At 41.1% G+C, this 15,106-nt stretch overlaps 1 protein-coding gene across 2 annotated transcripts in view; it reads right to left on the bottom strand.

Moving 5' to 3' along the window:
• Window positions 1–1,433: 1,433 nt before the first annotated feature.
• kcnn3 (potassium intermediate/small conductance calcium-activated channel, subfamily N, member 3) overlaps window positions 1,434–15,106 on the bottom strand; it is a 73,177-nt gene continuing 59,504 nt past the window's right edge. For both annotated transcript variants that reach the window (XM_047811328.1, XM_047811327.1), the window contains exons 7-10: window positions 14,881–14,991; window positions 5,580–5,707; window positions 4,317–4,386; window positions 1,434–2,477 (exon numbers count right to left, since the gene is read on the bottom strand). In XM_047811328.1, the coding sequence (XP_047667284.1) occupies window positions 2,184–2,477; window positions 4,317–4,386; window positions 5,580–5,707; window positions 14,881–14,991 (603 nt within the window). In that variant the 3' untranslated portion in view covers window positions 1,434–2,183. The remainder of the gene's footprint in view (window positions 2,478–4,316; window positions 4,387–5,579; window positions 5,708–14,880; window positions 14,992–15,106) is intronic.

Raw genomic sequence — 15,106 nt, 5'->3', positions numbered from 1 at the left:
ATGCTATGTTCAGAGCATCAGAGCACATGAGTTCAGGTTTGAAGTAAATATGCCAATCACTGCACACTGTAAAATGGTACAAATAAAGCTTGTTATATCAGTTGAACCGATGGCTGAATCTCTCATAGTTATTTCTGAAAACTTTGTTTAGTTGAACGATGACGTACAGAGGTATCGTCACCGCCTCCACACTAGACTATTCGTTTAGAGCTACAGGACTAGAGGCCTATTTGAGGACATGCATGATGTATAGCACATCAGGAAGTAGAACCGTCTGCAGGATGAGATCTACCAGATTTATCAGTATGTGCCAGTAGGAAGAAATTCAAGCACATGCAAAAAAATCTTAGGATCTTTTAGTCAGCTGAATTGGTACTGGCTTCAAAGTGTGTTCGTGGACAGCATTAACTGTTCCAGTACATTCCATACAACAGTTTCTTCATTAACTAACGTCATGAGACAAACATTTGAAAAACACTGGGCAAGCATGGGATCCAAGGCAGAATAGCATGACAGAAACCAAAAAATGTTTAAGGTTTAGATCAAGAAGTAACCGCATGCAACGATACACATCTTCAGGAATTTCAGCAGGGGGGTGAAAACTTTTTCACAGCACTGTACAAAACATCCAGTCAGTCATCTGGCAGAAGAGAAAGAGACTGCAACATAGCCACTGAGACGTTATATAGATATATACTTTATTAATTCTCTCTGGTAAAATAAAATTACAAAATAATTTCAACCTCAAACCAAACATCCCTTAGCAATAGTTAATATTATTAAAGTCGGTATTAATACAGCGACCATTTACTGTCATGATGAATGAGAAGGATGCCATAGTATATTAGTAGTAAATATTCGCTATAACTGCATTAGTAATCGTTAATGGTAAAAAATAAATAAACAATAAATAATGAAATAAATTCATTAAAAAAAAACAAAAAAACAGCAATACAAAGCTAATTCCAGTTAACAGCATCGTTTTCAATAATTCCAAGCAGATGTGATTCAGTATTCCGGCCACAGGATGTCACTATGAGACAGTTTTCAGAAAGAATGGTCTCTGTAGAAATGAGGGTCAGCACTAAAGTCTCTTATTCCCAACACACACCATTAGCACAGGTTCAGTTACACTCACAGAAAGACTCATTTCTCAACTCTTACAGTTTATTCCCTCGTGAGCAGCTGTTTAGTTTTGTGTGAACGTGCGTGTGTGTGTGTGTGTGTGTATTGATTGGCTTCGGTTTCCCCTTGCTGCAAATGGCTGTCTCATCTTCCAGGTGGTTAAAGATGCCGTTTGGATTCTATATTTATTTGTCCTTTCTGCATGGTAACGTGAGATTTTGAGGACTTTTGTACACGACTCCCTCTGACCACGTCCTTTGTTCCCGTTGCCTTATAGACAGCACTTTGGTAGCAGATATTCAGAGAAGGTATGTTTGTGTGTGTGTGTGTGTGTGTGTGTGTGTGTGTGTGTGTGTGTGTGTGTGTGTGTGTGTGTGTGTGTGCAGGACAGAGATAAAGAGCAAAAGAGCTCGTGTGTATGTGTGTTTTTAAATGCAGACATTCATGATAACAGTGTGAATAGGCTTCCCACAAAATATGGCAGTTCTCATTCCGTGCAGAAGTGAGAGAATTCTCCTCGAAAAAAAAAAATTGGTCCATCTGGCAGTGTTCAGTGGTGTGGATTTTAGTGCATTGTTGTATGTGGTGTGTGTGTATGTGTGTGTGTGTGCCTTTGACACAGTGTTTGCGCTGGGTCTTAATTCCGTGTCCTGCATTTGGATTGTAAGGTCAGGCCTGGCATGTGTCTGTGTTTATGTCTTGCCATTTGTCTTGGTATCGACTAGAGTTCTTGTTAAAGGGATGCTTATTAATATATGGTTTGCAGTCAGGTAGAAAATGCCTCCTAAGCCTTGGTGATTAATTTCCTGATGGAAGGAGAGACACTTTTTCCTCCAATTAGTGCAGATTCCTTTAAAGTATTTTGCTTCTAGTTTAATTGCGCTCTCTTATCTCTACCTCTCTCATCATCAGCAGCAGCTTCTCATCTGTGTGCAACTTGTTACTTTATTCCCAAACATTCTTCATTCGTCTGAACCTGATTCCTCCTTTTCTTTCAGTCTCCACACCGTTCTAAGACGCACTTTTCTTTTCTCCAGCTTTGGCGGAGACTTCGGTTCTCAGCAGTTGGATGTGCTGGTGTTGGGGCTGTCCTCTGAGGCCTGGTTGTTGGCACTGGGAGTGGGTGTGATGAGGGCGGGCACGCTGGGGCTGGGAGTCTTGGTGTCTCGCTCCTGCAGCAAGCGGATGAGAGCGGCGTGCTGTGCGTTCAGCGTGGCTGATAGGTGAGCAGGCAGAGCGCTGAAACCTGCCGTGAGTTGCTCCACTCGCTGCTCTAGGCTCAGCATCTGGCGCTCCAGATCCTCACTGCGGTCATTCAGCTCAGACATGAGCTCGTACATCACGCTCTGCATCTACACTTCCCCCAGAGAGAGACAATAAGAAAGACATGCAAAGGCAAACGGAACAGAAAGCAGGAACGAGATAGACATCATGACAGAGACATGGAGACGAAATGCAGAAGCATAAAAGAGACAAGCAAAAAAAAAAAGATTTATGGACAAATAGGAAGTAATGAAAAGAATGAGAGAGTTGTGAGGAGACGGCCAGAGAGAGAATAAATGAGGAGAGAGAAAGACGGCTGACGAGAACAACCATTAGAGAATGCCAGAGAGAGAGAGATCGAGGGGAGACGATGAGAAAATGGGAAGGAGGCAGGGAGAAAAACAGAGATAAAGACACAGAGGAAGAGATAGTTAGAGACAAGAAGAGAGATGAAAGAAGCAAAAAAGAGAACAGTAAACATGCAGAGGGAAATTTATGGAAGTCACAAAAATTGTTAAAAATTCAGAAAGGGTAAGAGCGAGATGATTGATGAGGATTACTAAAGCGGAGAACACGAACAACCCGAACAAGACATTTGTTATTTAATCATTTGTTTGTGTGGGCTATCACTGCTCAGCCCTAACTTATTCATTGTCAAGCTATTGATGGATATTAAATAGAGACTTCCCCTCTAATATCATGACCAAATGCAATACTGCACCAGTTCCCAGTGTCAGCTTAGTAACAAGTGTGGTATTGAATTTGCATTATGGATTTGGCTTCTGTTTAAACACCAAGACACCCAGTGTTTATTTTATACCACGTTCAAATGTACACTCACTGTCCAGTTTAATAGGAACACCTGATATGATAATTTATGCAGTAATTCAATTCAAATAGGTCAAGAGCTTCTGGTAATGTTTACAACAACAAGAGTTTAAACAGAATGGTGTGTGGGGGGGGGACACGACGATGACGACATGACACACACGTGAGTGACGTTCTCTGAGTGGAATGGCTTGCTGAGATATATATATATATATATATATATATATATATATATATATATATATATATATATATATATATATATATAATGTGTCACTCTTTACATCTGTGGTAAGTAGAAAAGCATCTCAAAATGCACAAAACCGTCATCTTATCTTCTCTGCATGATTTTATGCCGCGTGCTGCTGCCACCTGATTGGCTGACCGGATAACTACACTAGTGTACAGGTGTTTCTAATAAATTGGACAGTTAGTGTATATGGCTACTTGCTGCTCAAATGAAAAAGTAACATCTGGGTTCTGCTCCTGATATCAGCAGCTATATCCTAAAAAAAGGCCCAACAAAGCATAGGAACAGCCCTTAAGATGGCGATGATGGGGATTCCCCGAGGGGAAGTCAAGCTCAGCGATACACACACACACACCATTTTCCCCCCATCTCAGACACATGCATACACTCATTCTAACATTGGCATTCTCTCTGCCACTCTCACATGAACCTCACACACACACACACACACACGTTATGAACTTGCTGTATTTAAATGGATCACTTTCTCTCTCTCTGTGTGTGTCTCTCCACACACTCCCACTGACATCCCTGCTTTAACACCGGTTCTGGTTGCTAGGAGACGCAAAGCCACAGAAACAAGCAGGTCAACATGGAAACAGAATTACTGAGATGTATTTGGGCAGGCTGTGTGTGTGTGTGTGTGTGTGTTTGTGTGTGTGTGTGTGTTTGTGTCACACCTTGGGGGTAATAACAGCAGGTAATGATAAGACTAAAAACCTTGCTTGTGTGTGTTGAACTCGGACCATCAGTGCATTTGGGTGAACGTCACAAATTCTCAGTACTTGTCGATTTGTAGAAATACAGGTGTGTAGGCAGTGAACGATTATGTGGTTCGCTGTGCGCTCACCTTTGAGAGGTCCACTAGTGTATTGGCCTGGTCACTCAGTTTTCTTTGCTCCATTTTTACACTTCGCAGTCTAAAAAATACACAAACACACCCATGAACACGCACAATGCATTATTGCAATAATTCATACAGTACCAGTGTCCGGTCCAGGGGCGGGTCAGCGGGCCAGAATTTGAAGGTGTGTTGGTCTACAGTTAAATTATTATTATAAATAAATAATTATTATTATGTATTAGATTAGCAATAATTAAATAAATAATTATTATTATGTATTAGATTAGCAACTGGTGACTAAACTATTTTCTGGAGATATACAGTACGTTCTATCCCATTATCATTCGAAGGTGTTTACTTGAACAGTTTAGTTAAGTTTGTGAAGGCTTAGAGAATACATGGAAATCACTTGGCTTGCAAAGTGAGGTAATAATTTGAGCTTTCACGTTAACAAGCTACTGTATCTGATTAAGATGCCACTCAGGTGACTGAGGAGATACGCCCTTCTACAGTCACGAGAGGCACAGGCGAAAGCGTGATAACATGTTAAATTGGTTTCTGAGTTGAGTTGGTGGAACAAAACCCAAGTGTCTAGTGTCACCCAAATTAGGATGAGGTTCCCTTCTGAGTCTGGTTCCTCTTAAGGTTTCTTCCTAATACCATCTCAGGGAGTTCTCACTCACTCATTTTCTACCGCTTATCCAAACTACCTCGGTACCTACTATCTCAGGTGTCATCGGGCATCAAGGCAGAATACACCCTGGACGGAGTGCCAACCCATCACAGGGCACACACACACTCATTCACTCACACAGTCACACACTACGGACAATTTTCCAAAGATGCCAATCAACCTACCATGCATGTCTTTGGACCGGGGGAGGAAACCGGAGTACCCGGAGGAATACAATGTAGACAATGCGGTCAGAGAAACTCATACCTAACGGGATATGTCTGATCCAGATGTTTTGTGTGTTGACTGTTGGGTTGGAACTGACCGTTTAATTTATGTAAAATCTTCAGGAACAGGGATCAATCCTATTGTTTGGTCAGACTGCGAAACTACTGCGAAAGCACTAAAACTAAAGGGCCTGTGTGAAAACACCAAGCAAGACTACAGACTAATATTAGGCTTTGATGATATGCTTGTTATTGTTTGTAAGGTGTGAATCTGATCAGATTTGATTTGAATCAATACCAAATGTGGCGTTCGTAAAAGAGCGCCTGAGAATAAAGGAGGTCTGAGCGAATGCATTTGTTTATACTCACTGGTGGATGGCTTGCAGGAATTTCCTCTGGTGCTTGCGAACACGCGAGTGGTCGATCTTCTTCATCAACTTGGTGTGTTTGTAGATCAGCCATGTTTCTCGAAGCACGTTGGCTGCTGCATTCTTTATCTGTAAGGACACAGTGTCATAACAACCACTTTTAACACCAGCTCGCACTCAAGAATGATCTCTCAAGAGAGAAGACAATATACAGTAAGCACACTCCTGTAGCATACACACACATCCAAACAGAAGGGATGATTCAAGAAAAGATTTGCACACATCATGTTAAGTACGAATCGTTTTAGGAATCTTTTTAAACCCCATCATATAAAATCAGCTGAACATGATCAGGACAGAATTATAAGAGAGACATTTCTGTTATAGCTCATTTCTATCATCCATTCTGACAGTTTCATGCATCATAAATGTAATATGATAATAATCAGAATTCATTTGCCATTTTGTAAGGATCCACTTGGTTAAATCTGAGTCTGAGCTTCTGTGTATTGGGTTAGTGCCACTGACAAATCTCTCTGCCATTGATTAATTGACGAACGGGGAAATAGTTGCATAAAAATGATTGAAGAGACATTAAGAGGGTGGTGCAGGGTAGACAGAAGCTTCCCATATTTAATAACATCCTGATTTGGCAGGGTTCCTCTGCCTTCTGGATGGCAAGCTTCAGTTTTAACATGATGACAGTGCTTTGATTAAAAGGTCAGTGTTTTTAATAATATAGGTGTTAGCATTGTGCCTCTACCTTACAGGTTTAATCTGAAGAAAAAAAAAAAGAAAGACATTTAGGAGTCATTGGGTTTATTATAATACTCTGGAGAGGTCTGCAGGCTAATAAACAGCGATCTAGGCTCATGAATTATGGGCATAAGTGAGGGTGAATTCTCCAATCTGATTGTCAGAATGTAATTGTCTCAGCATGATTGCACGACTTGGACAGTAGTTCAGGCTGTATTATGAACGATAGGTTTTTATACATGTGCCATATATATTATAACAGCTCATACACAGGGACGAGTAATATATAACATAAGCGATAACAGGAACTTACATGCCTAGAGGACGTTCTACATTATTAAGCTAATTAAGAGTCATTCATGAATTCGTTGTGTAAGCGGACTAACACACGTGTTGTTTGGAAATATTCCACTGTACACGAATCACAGCCTTGCTGATGTTCAGCACTACGTCAATCATGCTCATCGTTATTGCTTAAATATAGTCATATGCATCGGATTGTCACCGGTTTCAGTTGAATACCATGCCAAAAACTATATTATGGCCCTACTGATAACTGGCAGCACAGTCTGTCATCTGTTATACCTTATATAGGGACATAACGACATTTGTTTTTGTATATTCTGGTGACGACAATGACAGTCAGAACTGTGTTACATTACAAGGCCCTTATGCAAAGCAACATACATGTGTCTCATTTAAACAGCAGAGCAATCGAGGGCCTTGTTGAGGGGCCCCGGCTGTGGCACCTTGATTGTCTTTATTTCCTGAAGAAGCCAAAGTAGATTGATTCAGATGTAGAATTGTGGCCATCTCAACTTAAAACACTGCCAGAGACAGCCACATTTTGGGAGAAAATATCCTACTATATAAACTCAGAACTTTTTCCAAACATACAGTGTTAGCCAGAAACAGTAGAAGTTTAACATCTGGTTACAAAAGTGGGAGGAAAAAAAAAAAAGAAGAAAATTCCATTTAAAGCTTTAATATAGTTTCCTCTGAAAGACAACAATTCACCGTTTGTCTAAAAGCATCTGCTGTTAATTATTTTCTTTGAATGAAATTTAATATGTAATAAATACAATTCTACAGGCTACATAAATAAAAGTCACTCCTACATCTTTATAAAAAAATTAAACGAGGAAAATAACCGTCATAAATCAGTAAAATTTATTAGATTGATATTTTATAGTAACTATGGAGCCCTCAATTACTCCTCTTTTGTCAAGTTTTCTCAAATGGAATTATCTGCACATGATTCAATATTATCTTGAGATCGTACGGCTACAGAAATCGAAGGAATCGTTAATCGTCTTTTTTTCCGTACGCATCCGCTGTACCCGTTTTGCTTGGCTGTCAGTCAGGTCTTGAACATAATGACATTTTATGAAGTCAACAATCCATCAAACCCATTTTCTGTATGCCGTATTTAGATGGACGATAATGCTCTTGTCAGTGCTGAATAAGACATATAATTTGAAACAGTGCTGTGAGAAGTGATGTTTTCCACTCTGCTGCTATTTATAAAAGATGCAAGACAAATCAGTTGTTTTATCACAAAGCTCCACAAAAATAAATAAATAAATAAATAAATAGAGCCTCTCGGCAGGGGTTCCTCCGTTCTTCGAAGAGTGCGAGTAAGACTGTGAATGAATAAAACATATCGTTTGCACAGCATTAAGGATGAGAGACGTGACGATTTTAGCTCATGAACGATTAAAACGTCTCCACGATCTGTTTTCTCAGCAAGATCGCGAACACCGTGATACTAAAAACACATTTTGTCGTTGTTTTGATAACAATCAAACATGGCATCCCAAGTTGTTTTATGAACCAGGCTTTATTCACTGGTCCAACTACTAAAAATACTAATAAACCCATAATAGCTAAGAACAGGAAGCTTCTTTCTATGTTTTCCTTATTGTTTCATCTGGAACATGGCTGACAACACAGTGGGGTTTGGAGCTACCAAAAAAAGAAAGACTAACATTTCCATAGCCATGCCAAGCATTCAAATCGCCTGACAGGACCTTCGAGAAAATGCTGTTTGGAAACGAAAGAAAAAAATGTAATCCCAGATTACATCCCGTCCTTTTAAATTCAGCTGAAAGGTATGTAAACGTGTTTATTATGGATTTGTTTTGTTTATTTGGTCCAAAGTTATCGCTGCTATGGCTTGCCTACTTCCCATAGTGCATCTTGGTGTCATCACTTTCCAAGGTGAGCCACGCGCATGCGCTCGGCCATCCACATGATGTATCAGACCAGACCACCACCTTCTTCCATCTCTTCATGGCCCAGTTCTGATGCTCACATGCTCATTGTAGACCCTTTCAGCAGAGATCAGGAGACTGTATGATCACTCTGTTAGGATCTGCAGCTACACAGCCCCATACACAGTAAGCTGCGATGCACTGTGTGTTCTGATACCTTTCTATCATAGCCAGCATTAACTTTTTCAGCAATTTGGGTTACAGTAGCGCTTCTGTGGGATCGGACCTGACGGGCCAGCTTTCACGACACAGGAGCGTGAACGATCCCTGGACCACCTCATTGCATATCACCACTATCTTCCACTGTCCTTGTCAGAGTCACTTGCCCATTTTTCCTATTATTTCCTTTAATGTTATTTTTTGATTACTGGCACAGATAGACTTCCCTCTTGTGCACATTTTGTGGTGATAATTTAGGTGTGTCTATAGGTGATAAGAGCAGTGGCACTGTAATTGAAATCATTTTATTCTTTGTACAGAAGTACTGCACAAATATAGCTTGATTTTGGAACCCTAGTGAAATACTGGTTTTAAAAAAAAGTGCTGATTTGTTAGATGTAGATCCTGGCAACAAGGAATAAATATCCCTCTGCCCACTGCTGCAGATTCTGCAGATCATAAACATGCACCACTGGTAACTTGTTTCCAATGAAAACGCAGAAAGATATAAAACCTCTTTCTGCCTTTTCCTGTGTCTTGTGTGTCTGAGTAGTTTGCAGCGACTTTTCCAAAAAGCTTCTACAGCAACTTTTCTTTAAAACGGTACTTTTAAGTAAAAACCTAGTGCTTGCTCACTTGTTTTGTCCTGCTGGATTATGTTATGCCAGAGCCTGAATTCCCAGAATGAAATGAAATTGGGGCATAGAAGCCTTTATTATCGACACACATACATGACAGCATAGTGGAATTCTGTTCTTCACATATCCCAACTGAGAGGTTGGGGTCAGAGTACAGGGGCAGCTATTATACAGCCCTCCTGGAGCAGGGAGGGTTAATGGCCTTGCTCAATTGATCAACAATGGCAGCTTAGCAGTGCTGGGGCTCGACCTTCTGATCAACAGTCCAGAGCCTTTACCTCTGTCCCTGTGCATCTCTGTCTACAAACATGGCCTAATCGATGAGTAAAATGAGGAAATGAGTATAGTGAGTATAGTGAGGAAAGCGTGTGTAGAATAAGAGTGCTGGGACGTGCTAACAGGTCATGTATCAGAACAGTTGCCTAGTTACACACACCGTCACTGTAAACTATTACAATTTAATTTAATTTAATACCATTCTCTGGGGGCACGGTGGCTTAGGGGATAGCACGTTTGCCTCACACCTCCAGGGTCAGGGTTCGATTCCCACCTCTGCCTTGTGTGTGCCTCGGGGGTTTCCTCTGGTTACTCCAGTTTCCTTCCCCGGTCCAAAGACATGCATGGTAGGTTGATTGGCATGTCTGGAAAAATTGTCCCTAGTGTGTGAGTGAATGAGAGTGTGTGTGTGCCCTGTGATGGGTTGGCACTCCATCCAGGGTGTATCCTGCCTTGATGCCCGATGTCTCCTGAGATAGGCACAGGCTCCCTGTGACCCGAGTAGTTCGGATAAGCGGTAGAAAATGAGATAGTGAGAGAGCGACCATTCCCTCTTGTTTACAGCTCTAAAATACATCTAAAACGTGACAAAGCAAAACCCTTCTCTCCCAGGCAAGGAGTTGTGAGCAAAATTAGATGGAAAAGGTGGCCACAGAACCACACTCTCGGAAATAGTAGACCCTAAGGTATCTATTTCAAAATAGATTTGGGACGTGCTAATTCTAATCATAAATGCTATCTAGTTAGCTATATAGTAAGAGAATTAGGAGGCACACTCACCTCACCAATTCACCCTCTCTGTTACATTACTTTTAGTCATGAACCGACTGTGGACAGTCAGCATGTGTGTTCTTTGACTTACCAAGCCTTTGTTTATCTCTCTATTCTGGTTTTGTTACCTTGTTTCATGAATTGTGCATTTTGCCTATTCTGTGTGGTTTGCTGACTTTGGATTGTTTACCTCACATCACAGGACGCATCACATGTGACCGTCTCAGTCTCCTGGAAGTCTGAAGCTGAAAGTTCATATATTACCTGTTCGATTCCTATTCAGTTACACCCCGAAAGCATATATTTATAATACTTAGGTTACCTAATTGCATTTTGCTTTGATCGCAGCACACATTTATTGATTGGAGCTTCGATTTGAAAAGCTTACGCAATGTCGCAACATTTATTAACGTCCAAAGGTGTAAAGAAAACTGAAAGATTCTTAACAGGCTTAAGGTCTGGACTCTGTGGTGGCCAATCCATGAGTGAGAATGATGTCATGCTTCCTGAGACAGACACTCTTTTAAAATCTGAGCCCAATGAATGCCGGTGTTGTCATCTAGGGGCAATGGTAGCACAGTGGTTAAGGCGTTGGACTACTGATTGGAATGACTGGTCATGAGTTCAAATCCCAGGACCACAGGGCAGCCATTCCCAGGCCCTTTAACCCTGAATTGCTCAGCTGTATAAATGAGAAAAATATCGCTCTGGATAAGGGCACTGTCAGGACTCAGCCCGGACTTTTGGCCACGTGCCTTTGTTTATCTTCCTCGTCACGTGTCTGCCCTGCCTTCGTCAGCTCCTCCCTGTCTCCACACCTGATCCATATTGTGTCATCATTGTCTTTTTATATTTAAGTGAGCCGCGTTGCCGATGGCAGGGCGGAATCATTAGTTGCGTTTACCTTTTGTCACCCTAGTCATTGTTAAGTGTCAATTGTTAGTTGTTTTCTTCTTTTCCTTTTTTACTTCCTTTTTATTATTGTTATTCTTGAAATTCTTTTACTTTACTTCTTTTTCATATAAAACCAAAATTTGATTCTGTACTGTTGTTTGATTTTGTTTGCGATAAAATACACTATATTTTATATACATTTTATAACTATATTTTATAACTGCATCAGTTAAGGTTAAAGAACTTGTTGCCTACTGAAACGTATGAATCCCTGCACTAATTTTATAATGGAAGACATTTACCTATTTGCTTAGTTAAATCCAGGTAGTGACTTTTTTTTTTTTTTTTGCCAGGCAGCATATAACAGTAGAGAGAGTCGGATAGCAAAGTGTTACGTTTCAGAGAACAGAATATTGTTTCAGACAGAACTTCCGAGCTGTCAAAGTGATGTAGAGATTGTGCTGAGGGTCCATACTCAGAAGATCCAGACATATATTTGAACTCGTCCTCCTGGGTTGGACAAGCTTGCTTCCACTGGCATATGTTTGGAGAGGAATGACAGCTTGCTCAAGTTACAGCAAGAGTGATGGGTTACCGTAGATGAACGCTACTTAGCTGGAAAACAGACATACAAAACTTGTGCTTTCGGATTCATTCATTCCTTTGTAACCTCACCGGTCAGAGTTGTGTAGAATTTCAGGAATACTGTGTACAAGGTGGACAAAAAATATAACACCCTGGATGGGATGGAAGTCCGTTTCAGGACACCGTGGACACACATTCATACTCTTAATTGATATACATTAAATTAGAGTAGTTCATTTACTAGTGGTAATACATTGACTGGCAGGTTTTTGGGAGCTCAAAGGAAATAGGGATGTGGTATGGTAGCATTGTTCTTTAAGGAGCTGGTCTACCAATCGGAAGGTTGTGAGTTCGAATCCCAGGTCCATCAAGCTACCACTGCTGGGAACTTTTTTTTATTATAAAAATAATTCGCTCTGGATGAGGGCGTCTGCTATATGCTGTGTAAACTAAATAAGAAAACCCTCTGTGCTATGGGGCACCAACTCTACCCATAGTGCAACTGCGCCACCCCTTATGTAGTTTGGATTTTATTTAAAGTATTTCCTACCGGCGGGGTACAGTGGCTTAGTGGTTAGCACGTTCGCCTCACACCTCCAGGGTCGGGGTTTGATTCCCGCCTCCGCCTTGTGTGTGTCGAGTTTGCATGTTCTCCCCGTGCCTCGGGGGTTTCCTCCGGGTACTCCGGTTTCCTCCCCCAGTCCAAAGACATGCATGGTAGGTTGATTGGCATCTCTGGAAAAATTGTCCGTAGTGTGTGAGTGAATGAGAGTGTGTTTGTGCCCTGCGATGGGTTGCCACTCCGTCCAGGGTGTATCCTGCCTTGATGCCCAATGACGCCTGAGATAGGCACAGGCTCCCCGTGACCCGAGGTAGTTTGGATAAACCGGTAGAAAATGAGTGAGTGAGAGAGTATTTCCTAATGTTTAATTAACCTCTTCAGTCCTGCTAGTCAAGTGCTCAACAATCACACTGCTGAAAAATGTCACCCCCTGATTAAAAGTAAAGTGAATCTGCAGCCTTCAATTTTTATTGTTTCTGTGCTTTTGTAAAGCTGCTTCGAGACAATGTCAGTTGTTACAACGCTATACAAATAAATTGAATTAAAAAAAAAAATCGGATTGATAAAAAAGCTGCGTACGACCCGGGAGCATGTTAGATTAGGGCTTAGATTTCTATTTGTTTTCTACGAATCCGGTTTCGAAATGCATAGGAATCGAAAAAGAACCCAGTCCTTAACTGATGAATCAGAAATGTAAAACGCAATGCATACGTAAGAATTTTCATCAGTGCTTTTTTCTTTTTTTGTTTCACGAGTGCATGCGTGCGTCGCTAAAGGTCTTTGCTTTGATTCTAAATGTACAGTATGTTAATCACAGAAAGATGAGTGGAAGGAAACACCCACCCATCTTTTCTTTTTCTCTCCAGTTCAAGGTAAACACTGTCTCCAGGGCAACTGTGCTGTGATGTAATCATTCCATTTATTCAAAGTTCTGGTCATTTTTTTTTTCCCTTAACAGTAACCGCGTTCGTAACCATAGTAGCGGCAGACTCGATGTAATAAGCCACAGAATTGTATGGCAGCAGCAGCAGCTTACGTGCGAAATAATAATGCTTAAAAAAAAAAAGGATTCCTTTCACATGCTCCTTCCTTGTCTCACTCCCGTTTTTTCTCTCTCCGAAGGCATTTAAAGCATTTAGCTTTCCTAAATCACAACTGACACGCTTCCAAACCCCCCCCCCCCCATTGTTATCTTTATTTGAGTTGCTGTTATTGATCGTCGGCTTGCCTCGCTAGCAGGCCATGATAGAACCTACATATTTGATAGTGGGAGCTATTTTTGAAGCGTGGGACTTTCAACAACATGAAAAATTAACATGCACCTGAAAGGAAGAAGGGAGAAAGACAGAGAGAGAGAGAGAGAGAGAGAGAGAGAGAGAGAGAGAGAGAGAGGGATGGAGGAGTGCATAGAGAGAAGAAGAGAGAGGGCTGTTATGCTAGCGGTTGTTATGCAACCCTGTGATCTAACTGATACATTAGTTTAGTGGTTGTCTGAAGAACACATTGATTTAGTTAACCCAGGGTTATCTCGCTTGATGTTTTACACTGCTTGTACTTCACCCGGGGTTAAGAATTAATCCTAGCTCTTCATAAATAAAGCTTTGTCTCACCCTTTCACATCAGTGAAATAAACTGGCTTAGGGTAACTCTAGGTCTAGAATTTTATACAAGGACAGCTTTGCCGTTCTGCACACAAACACGGTGTAATCTTCTACAGCCTTTTAATCCTTTTCTGCCTTTTAACAGCGTCGTGTAAAGGACCAGGCGCTCGGCGATATCTAGTTTCCTATAATTTTCAGTCAGTTCCATAAATACTGGGTTGTTTCCGACACCCAGATTGTTCGGATGAGACTTTTCTGAGCATAAGTGTAAAAATAAATCTCTACTCTTTACTGCAACTGACATGTTTTCTGTCACCATTAGACATTATTTACTTGGTTTTCCCACAAATACTGTTTTCATGACACACAGGGTTTCTGTGACTGTCTAAAGCACATGATATGAGGCACAGCGGCTCTGTTCAATTTCCAATTGCCTGTCTGTTGCTAAGCTTCTAGCCGTAACGTTCTAACGTTCTAGCATCTCGTTCATACTACAGATTTGGAAAAGCCACGTTAACCCTGCTTCAGAGAAAGATTTTATTACGTCGGGTAAAAAAATGCGTGCAATATATATATATACATATATTGTTTGTTATTTAAAAAAAAGAAAATAAAATCACTATTGATGTTGCGTCTTGTTGCATCCAATCACATAGATTACGGTAAGATGTAAGCAAGTCACCAAGCTGTAAGCAACAGTCTACTGTGGGCAGAATACTGTGTGTGTGTGTGTGTGTGTGTGTGTGTGTGTGTGTGTGTGTGTGTGTGTGTGTGTGTGTGTGTGTACCCGCTTTGTTAGCTGGGTGTCCATCATGAAGTTGTGCACATGCTTCTCAGCCTTGGTCAGCTCCAGCTTCCTTGCTACCACGGCAACAACCAGTGCTGTGCAGCCTGCCCCCTGTTAGATACAGAGAACACAGAGAGAGAGAGGGATATATATATATATATATATATATATCAGAGAGAGAGAGAGAGAGAGAGAGAGAGAGAGAGAGAGAGAGAGAGAGAGAAGC

The sequence above is a fragment of the Tachysurus fulvidraco genome, chromosome 3, assembly GCF_022655615.1.
Source record: "Tachysurus fulvidraco isolate hzauxx_2018 chromosome 3, HZAU_PFXX_2.0, whole genome shotgun sequence".
Taxonomy (NCBI): Eukaryota; Metazoa; Chordata; class Actinopteri; order Siluriformes; family Bagridae; genus Tachysurus; species Tachysurus fulvidraco.
Note: the sequence above shows the minus strand (reverse complement) of the source record. Positions and strands in the feature narration are given on the sequence as shown.